Raw genomic sequence first — 17,494 nt, 5'->3', positions numbered from 1 at the left:
AGATTGTTATTGACCAATTTAAAAAAGAAACTGCACTGGGATTCAATAAGATTACGATTAAGGATTTGAAATATTTGAATACTAAAAACGCTAATTTACTCTCTCATGTGTTTATGATTTGGCTGTAATCTGGAATAAAAACAATATTAAAACCTATAGGACTGTGTTCATTCCAGAATCTGATGATCCCAGGGACCTTGAAAATATAGATTAGTGGAGGACATAATGATTGGCGGCACGGTAGCACAGTGGTTAGCACTGCTGCTTCACAGCTCCAGCGACCTGGGTTCGATTCCCGGCTTGGGTCAGGTCACTGTCTGTGTGGAGTTTGCACATTCTCCTCGTGTCTGCGTGAGTTTCCTCCGGGTGCTCCGGTTTCCTCCCACAGTCCAAAGATGTGTGGGTTAGGTTGATTGGCCATGCTAAAATTGCCCCTTAGTGTCCTGGGATGCGTAGATTAGAGGGTAAAATATGTGGGGATATGGGGATAGGGCCTGGGTGGGATTGTGGTTGGTGCAGACTCAATGGGCTGAATGGCCTCTTTCTGTACTGTAGGGTTTCTATGATTTCTATAACTTTAACATTATTTACGAAAATCATAGCGAGTAAACTGGCCAGGGTGGTGGAATTAAATAAGAGGCAAAAGGGTTTTATAACTGGTTCTGGCTGCAATGAGATCATGGCAATTTTATAAAATTGTTTCAAAGACGCTAGAAATCATAGGAAAGATCTTGCAGTCATATATATAGATTTAGCCAAAGCATTTGATTCAAATTGGCTTTTAAAAGTTTACAAAGGCTAGAAATTAATGGTAAATTTATTAACTTGATCGATAATCTACATAATGAGTCCTCTACTATAATCAAAACAAATAAAGGAAAGGCAAATCTAATTCCAACAAAGAAAGGTGTCAAACAGGGAATCCCTTGTCACCAATGCTTTTCAATATTGCCATGGATACATTATTGTGTATATTGGAAGAAAATGGTGTCAGTTTCTGATTAAATTGTGACTCCAGGGACTCTCTAGTCTTTGCCGATGATATCGCTCTGCTAAGTGATTCCTATACAGCCTTGACAGAGAATGTACTCATTTTCGATAAATTGTATAAGAAGACGAAGCTTGAAGTTAATATCAAAAAGACAGCTGTTTTTTAATATATCAACGAATAAAACATTCCATGACGATAATAAGAGCCCAAGGAAGATCAAAGGAAACAATCTTAAGTACAGTATATCAGGAGAGTTCGAGAAATATCTAGGAGCAAAGATTCACCCCTGTGTTGGTCACAGAGAGGAGTCCCAAAGCTCCAAACTTCATTCTTGGATTGATAACTTTAATGTTAAGTCATACAATCAAAGAATCATAGAATCCCTACAGTGCAGAAGGAGGCCATTTGGCCCATCTAGTCTGCGCCAACAACAATCCCATCCAGACCATATCCCTGTAAACCCACATATTTACCCTCCTAATCCCACCAACACTAGGATCAACTTAGCATGGCCAATCAACCTAACCCGCACATCTTTGGACTGTGGGAGGAAACCGGAGCATCCGGAGGAAACTCAGGCAGGTACATGGACAACATGCAACTCCACATAGACAGTCACCCAAGGACAGAATTGAACCTAGGTCCCTGGTGCTGTAAGTCAACAGTGCTAATCTCTGTACCACCCAAGTCCTCTTAAACCTACACAGTGGTACGATATTTTAAAAACCTATTTCATTTCTTGCTTTTAATTCTAACAGAACCAGCCTAAAACACTTTAATTGAGCTAGATGGCATTATCAAAAAAACGACTAAGAATATGTTACACCTCCCAAAGGATATCTCTGATGGCATTCTATATTCGAAAGCGAGAAATAGCAATCTTTGATTGCCAAAATTAGAAATGCAGATTCCCATAGCTGTACTCAAGAAGATTGAATCATTAAAATTAACTTCGGATGAGATAATTAAAGCTTCCTTTTCATATAATGGCGAAGATTTTGATCAAAAAGGAGTCAGATCTACATACTTAATATAATTAAGGATGTCTTAACCAATACGCTTCAGAATGGGTCGACTGATGAGCCATCGGCCCCAGGAATAACGAGCAGCCAAAATAGCGAAACTTTCCTCAATTAACGCAATTATGAATTTAACATATGGGCTACATTAAATTTTCAGGCTAATTGGCATTTTGTAATTTTACAATGAAATTATTTTGAATCAATAGCTATGTTTTAATTGTTTGAAATAATTAGCTTTTTTTTCAGAGCCCTTTCACTCGGGTGTAATGCCTATCCAACCAGGTACTTTTTATCATTTGGCAGACCTGCAAATAGCATTAAATGCAGGAGATATAATACAGTCAATGAGATCATTTCCCACAGTTGTCCATATGTCAAAAATGCAAGGATTCATCGATCTTCTTAAAGATAAAGGCCAGGATTTTCAAATTCCAATCATATTGGGCAGGTTTAGTGACAGGAGCAGAAAATATCACGAGAATTGCATGTCGATGTACACCCTAGCTATAATTGTAATACTACATTCTGCCCTCTCCTTTCCTTCTCTATGTACAGATGTACGATATGCTTTGTCTGTAAATAATACTTTTCACTGTATTCTAATACATGTGACAATTATAAATCAAATCAATAATTCTAATAATTCTACCCCCCCCCCTTTCCTGATGTTCAATGCTGGGAACATCATTTGAATATATTAACATATAATTACCAGGCCCCTGGATCCGAATCATCCCTCCCGTTCAGAAAATTCATCCATGTTGGCATGAGGGTAGAACAGCGACTGGTACGTTCAGGGAAGAGAGGGTCATGCCAAGGGACAGTGCCTGAGTAGTGCCAGGGGTATATGGAGGGGGGGGGGGGAGATCCAGGGTCAACTCTTTTGCTCTCTCTGCGCTGGGACGGCCTTTAAAAATGTGCCCATATCCTCAGTTGACTAAGTTGTCTGCGGCACGGGCGAATCAGAAGCCACCCCGCCAGCGACACGTTGTTGATGTTATTTTTTTAAGTCCCATTACTGTTGACAGCTCCAACTCCACTTTCCCCGCTTGACATCGGCCTTTGCCTATTTCCGGGGAGATCTTGCACAGATTATTTAAAATGAATATACCGCCTATTTGAAGCCACACATACGAACAGATAACAGATCACTTTTTAAGCCAGGTGTAATCTTTTGTAAAGGTGATGGTGTCTCTGTCATGGGCACTACAGTTAGATTCGAAGACAATGATAATTCCTTACAAAAAGCCTGGGAAGACAATGTCAAAAAGTACCAACATTTGACAGATAAAATTAAAGACCTGAGAGGTGGTAGGAATGTAAAACGTTTTGGTTTTGTGGCTGGATCATGAGGTAAATGAACAAGGACAATTCATTAATGACATTTTTAAGGATTAACCATTACAAAAGCTTTGCCCAACAAGAGTCCAGTCTTGCTATGCTCTTAATTTTACAGGTAGTACAAGTTTTTATGGACGATTGATTTTTGTCTTGACTATATTTTCGTCATACTCTATCTTTCTGTTGTTACGTTTAGGTTTAGTGTTTATTTTGTTTCAGTTTTTATTTTAAATTGTATTGATTTTAGTAATAAAGATGTACATCATTTTAATAATATTTTAAGAGTTCAAATGATAGATTCTGAATGGATTCTGGCCTCGCTCTCAACCCGTACTTTGGTTGTCCCAGGGAATACAATGACCCCTAACTTCTGCAGTGACAATCTCTGTCGGATTGCCAATCTCGACAAACTTAGCTTCATTGTAGTTGCATAGCTCCTGTTTCCCCTAACTTTCCTCTCTCAGGCTGAGAAACAGGAACTGAACCCCGCCCCCCACCCACAGTAGCATCACTGCAGAGTAACTGGGGTGTACAGATGCAAGTCAGTCCCCCTTGTTATGACCGTAGCTGCTGTAAAAGGAGATGTTTAAAGGGACAGGGAGCAGGTAAGTTTCACTCTTAAGTGGGGGCTGAGGATGGGGGAGGCCAGATGGGAGAGGATGGGGGGAGTGTCCCAAAGTCTCAGAAGAGGGGGCGGGGGGGGACCGGGGCGGGGGGGACCAGAGCAGGGGGGGGGTGAAACAGAGAGGGGTGCGTTGGACTGGAGCAGGAGAGGGGTGGGGTTTCAGGGCCAGAGTGGAAGAGGGTGAAGGTATTGAGGTATTGTAAAAGCGGGCAGTTCCTGCCTCTCCTTCTTCAGCCCTGGGAAACATGTGCATAATCTGCTGAATTACTTGATTTAAATAGGTGAACCAATTGTCCCCCATCCACCTCTTCCCCAAGACACCCCAACATCATCAAATCCATCATCACAAAAAAAATGGCAAGAGGATTGCACACACACATTCTAAGATCAATGATCCTGGTATATGAGCTGAGATTTTACAACAGCCCACCGCAGTGCTGATATTGATTTGATGCTGAGTCTAATAATTCTACCCCTGAAATGTTAACATTTGGCATTACAACCCACCAGGTTGGAAATCTACTTTGAGAAAAGGAAGGATTATTTTTCAAGGTTGCATTCACATAATTAACAGCACAGAAACAGGCCATTCAACCCAACTGATTTATGCCTGTGTTTCTGCTCCACATGGACCTCCTCCCACGCTACCTCATCTAACTTTGAATATAAAAATTTCCATGTTCTGGGAAATTTTGACATTTTAAACAAACATTTGCAGCATCAAGGTTTAAATAGAGTGTTCTCCAACAAATATTGGATTGGATCAACGTGAACTTTTTGTCTTTGAAAATTATATTTAGAAATCTAACTAGATAATGGCCACAACGCACTGTCATTGATTAATAATTGAATATCATAGCAGTTCACAATCCACTGTAATACAATAGGCATAGACTTAAAAAGAATGATAGATTTGCAAACTGCTCTTACCTTCCCCTACCATGGTGACCCCTATGGACATCCCCATGAATTTGCTCTTGGTCCACACATGTGCATTCGCACAAACTTTCCTCTCTTTGCATTCGCAGTAAAAACCAGAAACTGGTGGGTGATGGGAAACTTGTTCTGCTGCAAATCTGACTTTGTAACACTCTGTTGAGTCCTTGCTGGACTCGAAGGCTTGCTGGGTCTTGGGCTGATCCTTGGTTAAAGTGCTGTTGGCTTTTACTTCATCTTTCGGCACATCCCAAGAGCAGTGGAAAGTTTCTCCAATAATCGGATTATATGGTTTCTTTGCCACCGCTCCCTTTCGGCCCTCATGGAAAGAAGTCAAGTAATATTCCACAAAGCTGATAATCCGCTCTTCAGCTGTGGTACCAGCAGTGATCGACACAAACATGTCTGCATGGGCCATGAAATTTGCATACATTTCCAGTAGTGATCTCTTCTCTAAAATAAAAGTTGGAAGCACCACCTGTGTTAAGAATGAACAAAGATGACAATTTAGTTCTTTCTAAACTACTAGTATCTTGAATATCAATTTGAAAAATAAAGAGCATCTTAACATAGGGAAAATGTTCGTTCATTCCGGAAGCAGGCTGCAAGGTTTTGTTAAGGTATAGATCAGAAACCCCAAAGTATGTTATGAAGCTCAAATAGATCTCAATAGTTTTTCAATTTTGACATTAGTGTGTTTCACTTCAGGTATGATGCTACTGACACACAAGGGAGCTTTTATCAAAACAAACTTTATTTAACAGTACAGTTTAACCATAACAAATGAAATAGCTTAACTTTTACCAATTGAAATGCTTAAACATGACAAGATACAATTATTAACTGCTAACCTATCTCTATTAGTTCCAATTCAAGCAATATTCCTCTTATAGATTTAAACTCCTCTTCAAAACCAGTTAGCAACACACAGGCTTATGTGCTCAAGCCTTAAGCCTCCAGAACACCTCTGGAGGGAGAGCAAGAGCGAATGAGAGCGACATTTCTCACTTCTTTCAGATCCCGGCACTAACTGCTTGTTTGTCCCTGTAAGCTTAGCTCCTCCCCTTAAGCACGTGACTGTCAATTAACCTCATCAAAACCCTACTCTGAAACCCTAGGGGAAAAACCAAATAAACAAAAATGAATTAACTCAGATTAAAATAAAAACATCTCTAGCTAAAATCAATCATTAGCCTGCATTCTCAGCATGTGAGCTGCCTGGTGCCTAGCCAAATTGGCACCATGTAAAACAGCTGAATTTTAAACATACCCCTTCCAAGAAACATGATATAAATACATTTCTGAAAAGCACAGCATCATCACAATATAACAGATGTTTCTAGTGAAGAAAATCATGACAACTTTGTGTGGAAGATACTATAGGACTATATTGAAAACAGAATAATCTGGAAGATGGTAACGTAATCTAATTGGGAGGGTTCAAATAATTCTGAAGCAATCTTTCAGTTGTACCTGATAATGGTATTACTGCCGACTAATTGTCAGATATTCTATGCAACTTTCTTGAATTCTGACCTTCCATTACCACCAATTAGTACTGTGAAGCTCAGGACCTAAACAACTTCAGGTATTTTGATGTTGGGTGTCACAGGAGGCCATAGTAAAATATTTAATAATTGAACAATTTTATAGACTCATGGAATGGTTACAGCACAGAAGGTAATCCTGTGCATTGTTTCTGCACTGGCTCTCTGATGGTGCAATTCACTTAGTCCCACTCTGCTCTCTTTTCCCTGTGACGCTGCATGTTCTTTCTTTTCAAGTATTAATCCAACTTCGAGTGCCTCAATTGAATCCGCTTCCACCACAGACTTTGACAGTGAATTTTAGAGTCTAACCACTCGCTGCATAAAAATGTTTTCCCTTATGTTGCCATTGCGCCTTTTGTCAGTAACCTTAAACATGATCCTCTGGTTCTTGGATCCTTCCACCACATTGTCACTTATAATTTATTGATCCATGGCTTTCTCCACAAAATATTTTTGTTTCTTTTCCCCCTTTCAGGTATTATTCTAATTGGTTTCAATACAAGTATCTATGGACTTTTTGACTTTTTAAAAGAAAGATGTGGCCCACTATATTACTGTGGAAGACTGTGTGCAACCGGAGTTGGAATGAGTTCTTTGAAATGGCTAGCAATAGCTTTGTTAGTTTGAGTGATTTACTGAAAAGCTAACATTAGGTTCTGCTTAAGGGGATCTATCATTGTTGTGTTGTCCCGGAAGATATCGGGCAGCGATCATACCATTGCGCCCCATCAGCCGATGGGCAGGGTGAACCATGGAAGCTATCTATAGCTAGGAGAAGCTTTTAGAGCACAGAAACCTGCACATGCGCAATGGCACCATTTGCAGCTATCAGCTGGCTTTCAGGCAATTTAGACATTGCCCACTCCCCCTGCTGGCGGATTTCAAGTTTAGCCTTTTTTAAAAAAAACTAAATTAGGTAAGATTCGATTTTTAAGTTGCTCAACAAAACAGTGTGAATTTCTCCCATTTTCACGCTCGTTTGGCACTTAGAGATATGGCTGGAGGTGAAGATCTTTCCTTAAAAGTACTTTTATTAACAAAATTAACTACATGGGCAAGATACAGAACATCAGGACTAGAAATGTCCTGCTCCCCTCTGAGGGTCTTCTCACTCATCTCTGAGAGACATCATTATGACTTAGTTCCTTACACACATGCTCAGTAGCTATTTTTAGAATAGTGTTAGAATTAACCCTTTATTCTACAGAGAAAAAGGTAAAAAAGCTAAAGGAGATTTACTGGTGGGAAAAGGCGGGACCTGAAGTTCTGATTTTGACTATTAATTTTGTTAAATTTATAAAACACAGGTTAATAACAAGTAGATTTTGTAATTGTCCATTTTCCCAAACTGTCACTTTTGGGTTTCACAATTGATATTACAACGGGTGTTTTATTGAGGCATTTTAAAAAAGATTATTAAGCATGTGAAACCCTCAATTACAAACTGTTGTTGAAGCAGAGTTCATAAAGTCTTCTAAAAATGGAATTGGATCATTTTTTGAGAACGAATGTTAAAAAGTATAGGGAGGGACAAAGGGTGTGGGATTAAATTAGATGATTCTTATGGAGAAAGACGTCAGCACAGACGTGATAGACCAAATAGCCTGTTTTGGCACTGTAACATCTTCTAAATCTACAAGTTGGTATTAGGAAGGAAGAGAAGTTTGCTGGAAGCCTTTTATAAAATGTGTATTGTGCAACAGGAATGGGGTGGAGAGGAGCAGCACTACAGAACACTTTTGGTGATGGGTGAAGAGAAGGACAAACTCATAGTGGAGTGCTACAGGCTTGTCTTGGGAGGAAAGCAGCAGTCCTTATTTGTGAATGTCAAACTGCTTGTAAAGAAACAGGAGTAATGTCTTCTCTCAGGGGCCATCCATTAAATATGTCTATCTGCTCTTAAGGAGCTGCTTCAAGGCCTGAAAACAGGACCTAAAGACCCTGAAATTTGCAGAATGCATTACTGAATATTTGTTCAATTTATTTATCTCCAACTATAATGGAACAAATATCAGCTGATTTTAGTTCAAAGCGATCTAAGCTAAGAAAGAACACAGGTTACTGCTGGGAGTATAAACATTGGTCAGTATCTTTCCCTTCTACCTGAATCCTAAAATGTAAGAATCTGCTTCATGGCCAATTGTGTTCTCCAGTATTAAATTTTGGAAGAAAATGTCTGCTTCACCGCTATAATTGCTCAAAGATGCTACAGAATTTTTCCTATCCAGTTCCTTTGCAGCTTGGTAGATAACTTAGAGCAATTCAATCATCATTATGCGAGTCAATCACTGCCAGTATCTGAAAATTCAATGGGATTACGAAGACTATGTATCTTCCAGAATTTAGCCATCAAGAGAGTAATAGCCTAGACATAAAAGAACTGTGACTGTGTCCTACAACTTGCACTTAAACAGGGCTTTTCATTTAACAAACTGTAATTCGGACCAATTTCTGCTGCCTTGAATAACCTGTAATCATAGCCCCGATTTTAACCTATTCGCTTCCAGAAGGGAGCCTATTTTTTCTGGATCTCCGATTTACACTCAGTCCAATTTTGCACTTGACTTCAACAAGAGAACAAAATGGAAAGGATATAAAGTGGGTGTTATCTCCTATTCAGATTCTCCAAATCTCAGGTTTACAAAATACAAGTGCCACTAATCCTACCCTACAGCAATGAATAGTCAGCTGTTGTCAGGCTCTGGGTCATTAGGGAATCTGTTGGTCAGTAATGACATCTGGTCAAAATATCCTGGTTGATGCTTTTCAGTGATCAGCACAGCCAACTATTTAATCTTCCTTACTAATGACTAGCATTGGACACATGACTGTCTAATATCCTAGATGACAACCAGTAATTTCCCAGTCCTCCTCTGCCACCACCACTTGCTGTGGGAAAAAAAGCAATCAATGGAGTTCCGATACAGACCACGCAAGATTTAATAAATGATGGATAGCCGGAAGGAAAGTAGGGCCAGCCTTCGGAAGGACAATGATACAATTATTCTGGAAATTTCTTGGAGAATTGGAGAAACAGGTGATGCTAATTGAAGAACTTGGCTATGTTTAGCTGGTGGTTAGCGGTTTCACAAAACAGTCGAGGTGCATAAGTGGTAGACAGCAAGCATTGCTGCCAATGAAGGCTGAAATGTGCAATTTTGGCAAGCTGGGATGGTGCAACAATATCCAAATGTGTTCTGGCTTGATCTCAATAGATCTGTTGAAATGAGTGATTGATAGCAATAGGGCACTGCTGACTTAAAAGGGAAGATTACAGGAGGTTGACCATGAGTCAAAGATCTGTTAAATATCTGAATGATGAGTTCAGAAATGGCAGACAACAGAGCACAAGCAAGCCAAATCACTGAAACATGGATGGCTGGCCCTTTACGCAGGTATGAGGAGAGAACTAGCTACGGTTAATTGGATAAATAGACTAGACAGTATGGAGGTAAAAGAACGGTAGGAAACACTTAAAGAAACAACTCAAAACGTTCAACAAAAATTCATTGCATTGAAGAACAAAAACTCAGTAAGAAGGACACATCCGTGGCTCACTCAGGAAGTTAAGGATCGTGCTGGATTAAAGGACAAGGCTCACGATGTTGCAAAAGACAGTTTGAGGTTTGGGAGTGTTTTGGAAATCAGCAAATGGCCACAAAAGTTGATTACAAAGGCAAAAAACAGAATGAAAGTAAACTAGTCGGAAATATAAAAACATATTGTTAGAGCTTTTCTAACTATATAAAAAGGGAGAGAGTAGCTAAAGTAAGTAAGTATTGAACCAATATTTTGTCTCTGCCTTCATAGTGGAAGACAAGTTCCACACCCGAAATAGATGATAATCCAGCAGCTAACAGCAGTGAGGAAATTAGGGAAATTAATATCAGCATGAAGTACTGGAGAAACTTAAAGAGGCTAAAATCTGTCAAATCCCCAGGACCTGATGGCCTACACCTTGGGGTTCTAAAAGAGATAGCGGCAGAGATAGTGGATGTGCTAGTTTTGATTTCCGAGAATTCTTTAGATTCAGAAATGGCCCCATTAGATTGGAAGTTGGCAAATGTTTACACTGCTTTTCGAGCAAGGAAGGAGAGAAAACAATGAACTATAGGCCAGATAGCATAACATCAGCTAATGCTGAATCTATTATCAAGAAAGTTTTAACATTAATGCACTTAAAAAAGCATAGTATGATTAGAACAAGTCAGCATGGTTTACTAAAGGGAAATCCTGTTCGACAAATTTATTGGAGTTTTTTGAGGATGTAACTGACAGGGAAGATAAAGGAGAATCGATAATGTAGTAGAACTGGATTTCCAAAAGGCATTTGATAAGGTGCCGCAAAAAAATTAATAGGCAAAATAAGGGCTCATAGAATTGGAGGCAATATATTGGCATGGATAAAGGATTAATTAATGGATAGAAAACAGAATGGGAATAAATGGAGCTTTTTCAGATTGGCAGGAATTTATTAGTAGGGTGCTGCAAGGATCAGTGTTGGGGCTTCAGTTATTTAGATTCTGACATAACTATGATATAGAGACAGAGTAATATATCTAACTTTGCTGATCCCAAGCTAGATGGCCCATCAATCCATCTGCACAGGCCACATTACAAGCATTCCAGCGTTTGTTATTCAATTTCAAGATTTTTGCACTACCTTCACCGGTGGCACCAATGGAGTCTCATTTTGCCACCACATCATCTTGGATGCAAATGGAGTTTGAAGTATAGATCGGGACACTAAGGTTGGTTAACACTCAAACTCAGACTCAATTGCAGATCATGTGGGCTCTCAAAATATCCTAATAAATTCTACTAAGGAAGCTTAGCTAAGCCAACATCTGACTGCTCTGACAGAAATCAATCAGAAGCATCTGCAGTTAATTGGATAATTGGTGAATTTGGTTGTAATCTTCCAAAATTCCCTAGATTCGGGAAAGGTCCCAGTGGATTGGAAACACAAACATAATACCTCTGTTCAAGAAAGGAGGGAGACAGACAGCAGGAAATATAGGGCAGTTAGCCTGAAGTCTGTCACTCCTAAAATGCTAGAATCCACTATTAAAGGGGTAGCAACAGGACATATGGAAAATCATAATACGAACAGGCAGAGTCAGCATGGTTTTGTGAAAGAGAAATAATGTTTGGCAAATTTATTAAAAGGTTCTTTGAGAATGTAATAAGCAGGGTGGAGAAATGGGAAGCAGGGTGGAGAAATGGGAAGCAGAAGGTGTGGGATTTATAAAAGGCATTTGATAAGGCACTGAATAAAAGGTTACCACATAAGCTAACAATATATAGTGATGCAGGTGATAGGTATGGATAGAGGACTGGCCAGAGTCAGTCTACATGGGGCATTTTCAAGCAATAACTAGTGAAGTGTCTCAGGAATCAGTGCCGGGCCCTCAACTATTTACAATCTATATTAATGACTTGGATTAAGGGACTGACTATATTGTTGGCTAATTTGCCAACAATACAAAGATAGGTAAGAAAGCAAGTTGCGCAGAGGATAGTTAGTGTGTTAAAAGATACAGATAGGTTAAGCGAGTGGGCAAAAATTTGACAGATGGAGTATAATGTGGGAAAATGTAAGGCTGCCCAATTTGGCAGAAAGAATAGAAAAACAGAACATTATTTAAATGCAGAGAGATTCCAGAACACTGTGGTACAGAGAAACCTGGGTGACCTTGTACATGAATCAAAATGTCAACAAGTAATTGAGGCAAATGGAATGTGGGCTTTTATTGCAAGAGAAATGGAGTATAAAATTAGATAAACCTTGCTACAACTGTACAGGAACTGGTGAGACCAGGCCTTGAGTACTTCATATAGTTTTGGTCACCTTACTTAAGGAGGAAAATATTTGCATTGGAAGTTGTTCAGAGAAGGTTCACTAGGCTGCTTCCTGCGATGAGGGATTTGTCATATGAGGAAAAGTTGAGTACGTTAGGCCTATACTCACTGTAGTTTAGATGAATGAAAGGTGGTTTTACTGAAACATGTAAGATTATGAAGAAATTACCAGTTTGGAATCACTAGAAATCACTAATGCAAATTCATTAAAAATCATTAATACAAAATCATTGGATATTGCTCATCCAGAATCACTGGAAATCACAAACAGAAAATTACTGGAAATTACTAATACAGAAGAAATGTTTAAGTTTATTTATTAGTGTCACAAGTAAGCTTACGTTAACACTGCAATGGAGTTACTGTAAAAATCCCCTAGTCGCCACACTGTTCGAGTACACGGAGGGAAAATTTAGCACAGCCAATGCGCTTAACCAGCTTCTCTTTCAGATTCAGAGGGGAAACCCACACAGACATGGAGAGAACGTGCAGGCTCCACAGACAGTGGCCCAAGCTGGGAATCAAACCCAAGTCCCTGGCGCTGTGAGGCAGCAGCACTAACCACTGTGCCCTCAGTATAAATGTCCTATTGAGGAGTTAAATTAAACATGTCACGATGTTTATGACTACCCACAGCAATACTAGATGGATAGTTAACACAATGAGGCCGGTGTGAAACTCATTTGCATCCCACTAATGCGATACAGAAAAAAGGCCAGACTATTCATGCCCGATTCTCCATGGCGCCAACAGCAAAACATGTGAAACACAGCTTGAACATAGTGTGCAGACGTCGGGACTCACCTGAGCAATGCCTGGGGCTACTTCCGGAGTTCAGGATGGAGGACAACGGCACACCTGGGTGCCGGAAAACCACAGCAGTGGACCTTCCAGATTCAGTATCCTTCGCTTGGAGGGACGGGGGGGGGGGTGTCATCTTCCAGAATGCTCCTGGAGATCCATCTTAATTTTCAGGAGGTCCAACTTCTTGCTTCTTGGGTCAGTGATATTGGGCCCCTTTTCAATATGGCAGCTGGATATGATGGTGGACTATGTGGCATCAGCCTTGTCCCATTATTGAATATGGTGCAAAGCACTCAGTTGCATAATTAATGGGGTCAGGGCTGAAAGATTTGGGAGTGAACTTACCAAAAAAAATTATAAAAGTGTTGAATGAGTGTGAAAACAGGAGAGAATCACGTCCATCTTTTCGGCGAGCTTTCAGACACCATCTTATGCCACTTAGTGCAAAAAAAGAGGCAAAGTGTGATTCATGCCAGTAGGGGGAGTGGACGGAGTCTATTATTGCCAGAAAGCCAGCTGCTCACAACCAGAGGGTGCCACTGCGCATGCGCTGATCTCTTGTTGTTCTGTTAAAGTGCACATAGAACACTGAAAATCTGTCAGTCCCCCCACCCCCCCTGGATATCACCCCCGGATATTGTGCTCCCCAATCGCTGGCCTCCCTAGCCGATCTCTACTCCAATACCCCTCCCCAGTTGATCGCTGGCTTCCCTGGTCAATCGTCGCTCTAATACCTGCATTCCCCCCCCCCCGCCCCCCAGGCCAAACCCCCTTCCCCAATTCCCAGATATATTTCTAAATGGAGCTGATAGCAAGAAACCTTCTTCTTTATATAACATTTATGTATGCTAAAAGTCAGTGTTCTTTACAGTAACTTTGCTACAATGTTTTAAAGGACTAAAAACACAGGAGGTAGTTGCTCATTTTTTATCCTATGGAAATTTGGGCAAGTATCCATGACAAATTTCTACCCATAATAAACAATTATCTTGCATTGACCCAAATTTCACCATTGCGTGAAGCTTTATGCTGGCTCAGCAAAATGGAAATTGACTCCAAAGATCTCACAACTATAAGTTCCATTTGATCACTTATGATGTTGCATCGGGGGAATCCATACTAAGTGCTGTGTTCAGGTGATTGTGATAGAAGCAAGCTAAAGCGTGCAGACATAATTCTGTTCCCATTCACATTCATACTTTCTTCCCATGTATTTCCTTTATAAATGCCGATGTCCATAATAGAAACTGCTCAATAAACTTGTTCATCTGTAATTGTACTGTTCCACTGGTGCTGGAGTTGCAGCATAACCATTGGAGGAAGGGTGCAAGTATAGTGCAATAAATTTAAATGGGAAGTTTTCATTGTAAATACGGGCATAGAAACCTACAATGAAAACAGATGTTAGGAAAGGCAGTACAACAAGTATGAGGATTGAAAACAGCATTTTCATCATCTCTATCTCTCTGTGGCAGCCACCTGTCTCATGCGCCTTGGAGGTCAACTCTGTGTTCAGCAAAACTGAAATGTTTTCTCCAGAGTGCAAGCCTTGTCAAAATCTGTGGAAACTCTCAGCAGTCCAAACGTCAGCATTCTCCTCTTGAACGCCTGGTTGGGTCCAAAGGAATGCACAGCACTACAATTGGCATCAACTCGATTTCAACAGTTGCTAGAAGGATGACCGAATTAAGCATCAGTCTGCCTTTGGGCTCCACTCCAATAGGTCGGAGTGATGCATCCAGCGCATTGCGAAGAAAGTTAGTGTGCTTCTTGCGTGCTGTGCTTCTCAAGTTTAGTCTACCATTGACTAGCAGCAATGTGAAAAGGAGAACCAAATGTGTAAGTTTCTCTCTGTTAATACATAGCCCCTCCATAGGTAGTACATAGTAGTCCTCTGTTGTGCATCATTGCAATACATGGAAACTGAGGTCCTCATGCCCCCTGGCTAAAGCGGCAGAGGAACACAGAGGAGACATGCAATGTGCAGGCTCACTAGCATATGAACACACCCTGGCGCTCTTGAACCAAACTTGCAGCTATAGGCAAATAGCCCCACAGTCTTGTGGATGCCCTGGGAGGGATGAAGCCTGACAGAAATCATAGAGCCCTGCAGTGCAGAAAGAAGCCATCAGGCCCATTGATGGCTTCGAAAGATAATCCCATCCAAACCTTCCTCTCTGCCCTATCCCTGCAGCCCCGTGCATTTATCATAGCTAATCCACCTAACCTACACATCTTTAGACCAGAACACCCAGAAGAAACCCACGCAGACACCAAGAGTACATGCAAACTCCACAAAGTCACCCAAGGTCGGAATTGAACCCTGGTTCCTGGAACTGTGAGGCAGCAGTGCTAAACACCATGCCTCCGTGCTGTCCTGTAGATGGTAAAACTGTACTTCTAATCCAACACAAAACAAATTGACCATCATTGTCAAGCTTCGAAGCACAGGACCAAGGGTGTGGGAATAACGAAGAGAAAGAGCGTATCACTTCTAACAATATGAGTGGTTTATTTCATGCTGTAATCTAATCAGAGGGTTCTGATGATTATATAAATTAACTAAACCTCATTCTTAAGATTGAAGTGATGGCATCTGTCCATCTTGGGAGTCGATGGACTATGCCCAGGGTGGATGTCGCTTCTGGATTGAGCATCATCTATTATGGCTATAGAGGCCAATTTGCAAGTGGCTGTCTCTTGTGCAGCTAACACAGATTAATAGCATTGACCCAAGGTTGATTGATGATTTTCCCTTTTCAGCAGGCTCTCTATTCTGATACCTAGCTTCTGTTTTTTCCACGCTCTTCCTGACTGCAACTCCAGGCATGCCGGTCTGCCATGAGGACTTCCCATGCATTGACTCTGATCCTGGTCAACTTGAGATTGGAACCCCAGCAATGAGGTCTTGTTTCCTATTGCTCTACCTAATAAAACTCACATAATGAATGTCCAACATGTACATACTGTACCACTCAAAGATGAAGGCAACATTTGTGTGTAAAGCAGGGTTGTCCAATACAAATTGCTGACTAACCACAGATGTTGTTAGGGCGATAGCATTTTAAACACATGCACCCATTTTAGTAGAAAGGTTTTATACATTTACAGAATATCACGTGTATATTCACATACCAAACATCTACTGCTATTCAGTAATCAAGTAATGCATTCACATTGATCAAAAACACCACAGTTTTTCAGCTCATCATTTTACCAGTAAATATATTAAATGTTAAAGTACATACACAAATGCAATGCACACGAGCACTAAAATGCCATGCCTAACAGTGTCCACTTTTAATTTACTAATCAGAAATACAATTAACTATTATCTGGGTTCCCAATTAGCCACCTGTGGTTAATGACTAATGTAGTGGATAACATTGACCTAAATGTAAAAAACATGTTTGGATGCCATATTACCAAGGAGATCAGAAATTGGTCTTGAAGCAGGCACATCAGAGATGGAAAAATACAAGAGATTAAGGGGACACAAACAGATAGAGTAAAACTTAGGTAGAATGTATAGCACTTTACTGCTTTTTTTAATAAAAAACATTGCTCTGTCTATATTTTAAATGTGTGCATGCCTTAACCGAAAAACATGTTATTTATTTAATGATCAATTACTCCTTGACAAAAAAAAATCCTTAAAAAAAGTCATACTTCAATTTTGGTCTGACTAGTCATTAAATTTCCTAGGACAACTATTTTTACTTCTCAACTGAGGCAAGACAAAACTTTGCTCGATGTTTCTTTCTCTTATTGCATTGACTCAATTGGTTCTTCCAAACCCCATTTGATTATCTGTTGCAAAAGGAAACAGTATTTTGATGTGCTGAGCAAAACCAAAAACAATATTCTTAAATGTAGCAAGTGGTATTATTTCATGGAATCCCTGCAGTGCAGAAGGAGAGCATTCGGCCCATCGAGTCTGCACCGACAACAATCCCACCCAGGACCTATCCTCGTAAACCCACATATTTGCCCTGCTAATCCCTCTAACGTACGCATCCCAGGACACTAAGGGGCAATTTAGAAGGTGAATCAACCTAACCCGCACATCTTTGGACTGTGGGAGGAAACCGGAGCATCCGGAGGAAACCCACGCAGACATAGGGAGAATGTGCAAACTCCACACAGACAGCGACCCAAGCCAGGAATCAAACCCAGGTCCATGGAGCTGTGAGGCAGCTGTGCTAACCACCGTGCCGCCCTTAATTATAAGGCCCAAGCAAAAATCAATTTTGCAAAATTTCTTTGCGTTGACATAGGCCTAGATTTTCACTCTAGAGTTGCGTCGCATGGTTCAGGATATTTCCTGGCTTGGTGCATCCACCTTAGGAATTAGTTCCCAAAT

At 40.4% G+C, this 17,494-nt stretch overlaps 1 protein-coding gene across 2 annotated transcripts in view; it reads right to left on the bottom strand.

The window, feature by feature from the left end:
• Positions 1-17,494, bottom strand: part of LOC144511797 (oxysterol-binding protein-related protein 10-like) — a 198,164-nt gene that overhangs the window by 38,872 nt on the left and 141,798 nt on the right. For both annotated transcript variants that reach the window (XM_078242146.1, XM_078242136.1), the window contains exon 8: positions 4,910-5,393. In XM_078242146.1, the coding sequence (XP_078098272.1) occupies positions 4,910-5,393 (484 nt within the window). The remainder of the gene's footprint in view (positions 1-4,909; positions 5,394-17,494) is intronic.

This window comes from Mustelus asterias, chromosome 2 (genome assembly GCF_964213995.1).
Source record: "Mustelus asterias chromosome 2, sMusAst1.hap1.1, whole genome shotgun sequence".
In the NCBI taxonomy this organism is placed as follows: Eukaryota; Metazoa; Chordata; class Chondrichthyes; order Carcharhiniformes; family Triakidae; genus Mustelus; species Mustelus asterias.
The sequence above is the reverse complement of the archived record's forward strand: the minus strand, read 5'-3'. Positions and strand labels throughout refer to the sequence as shown.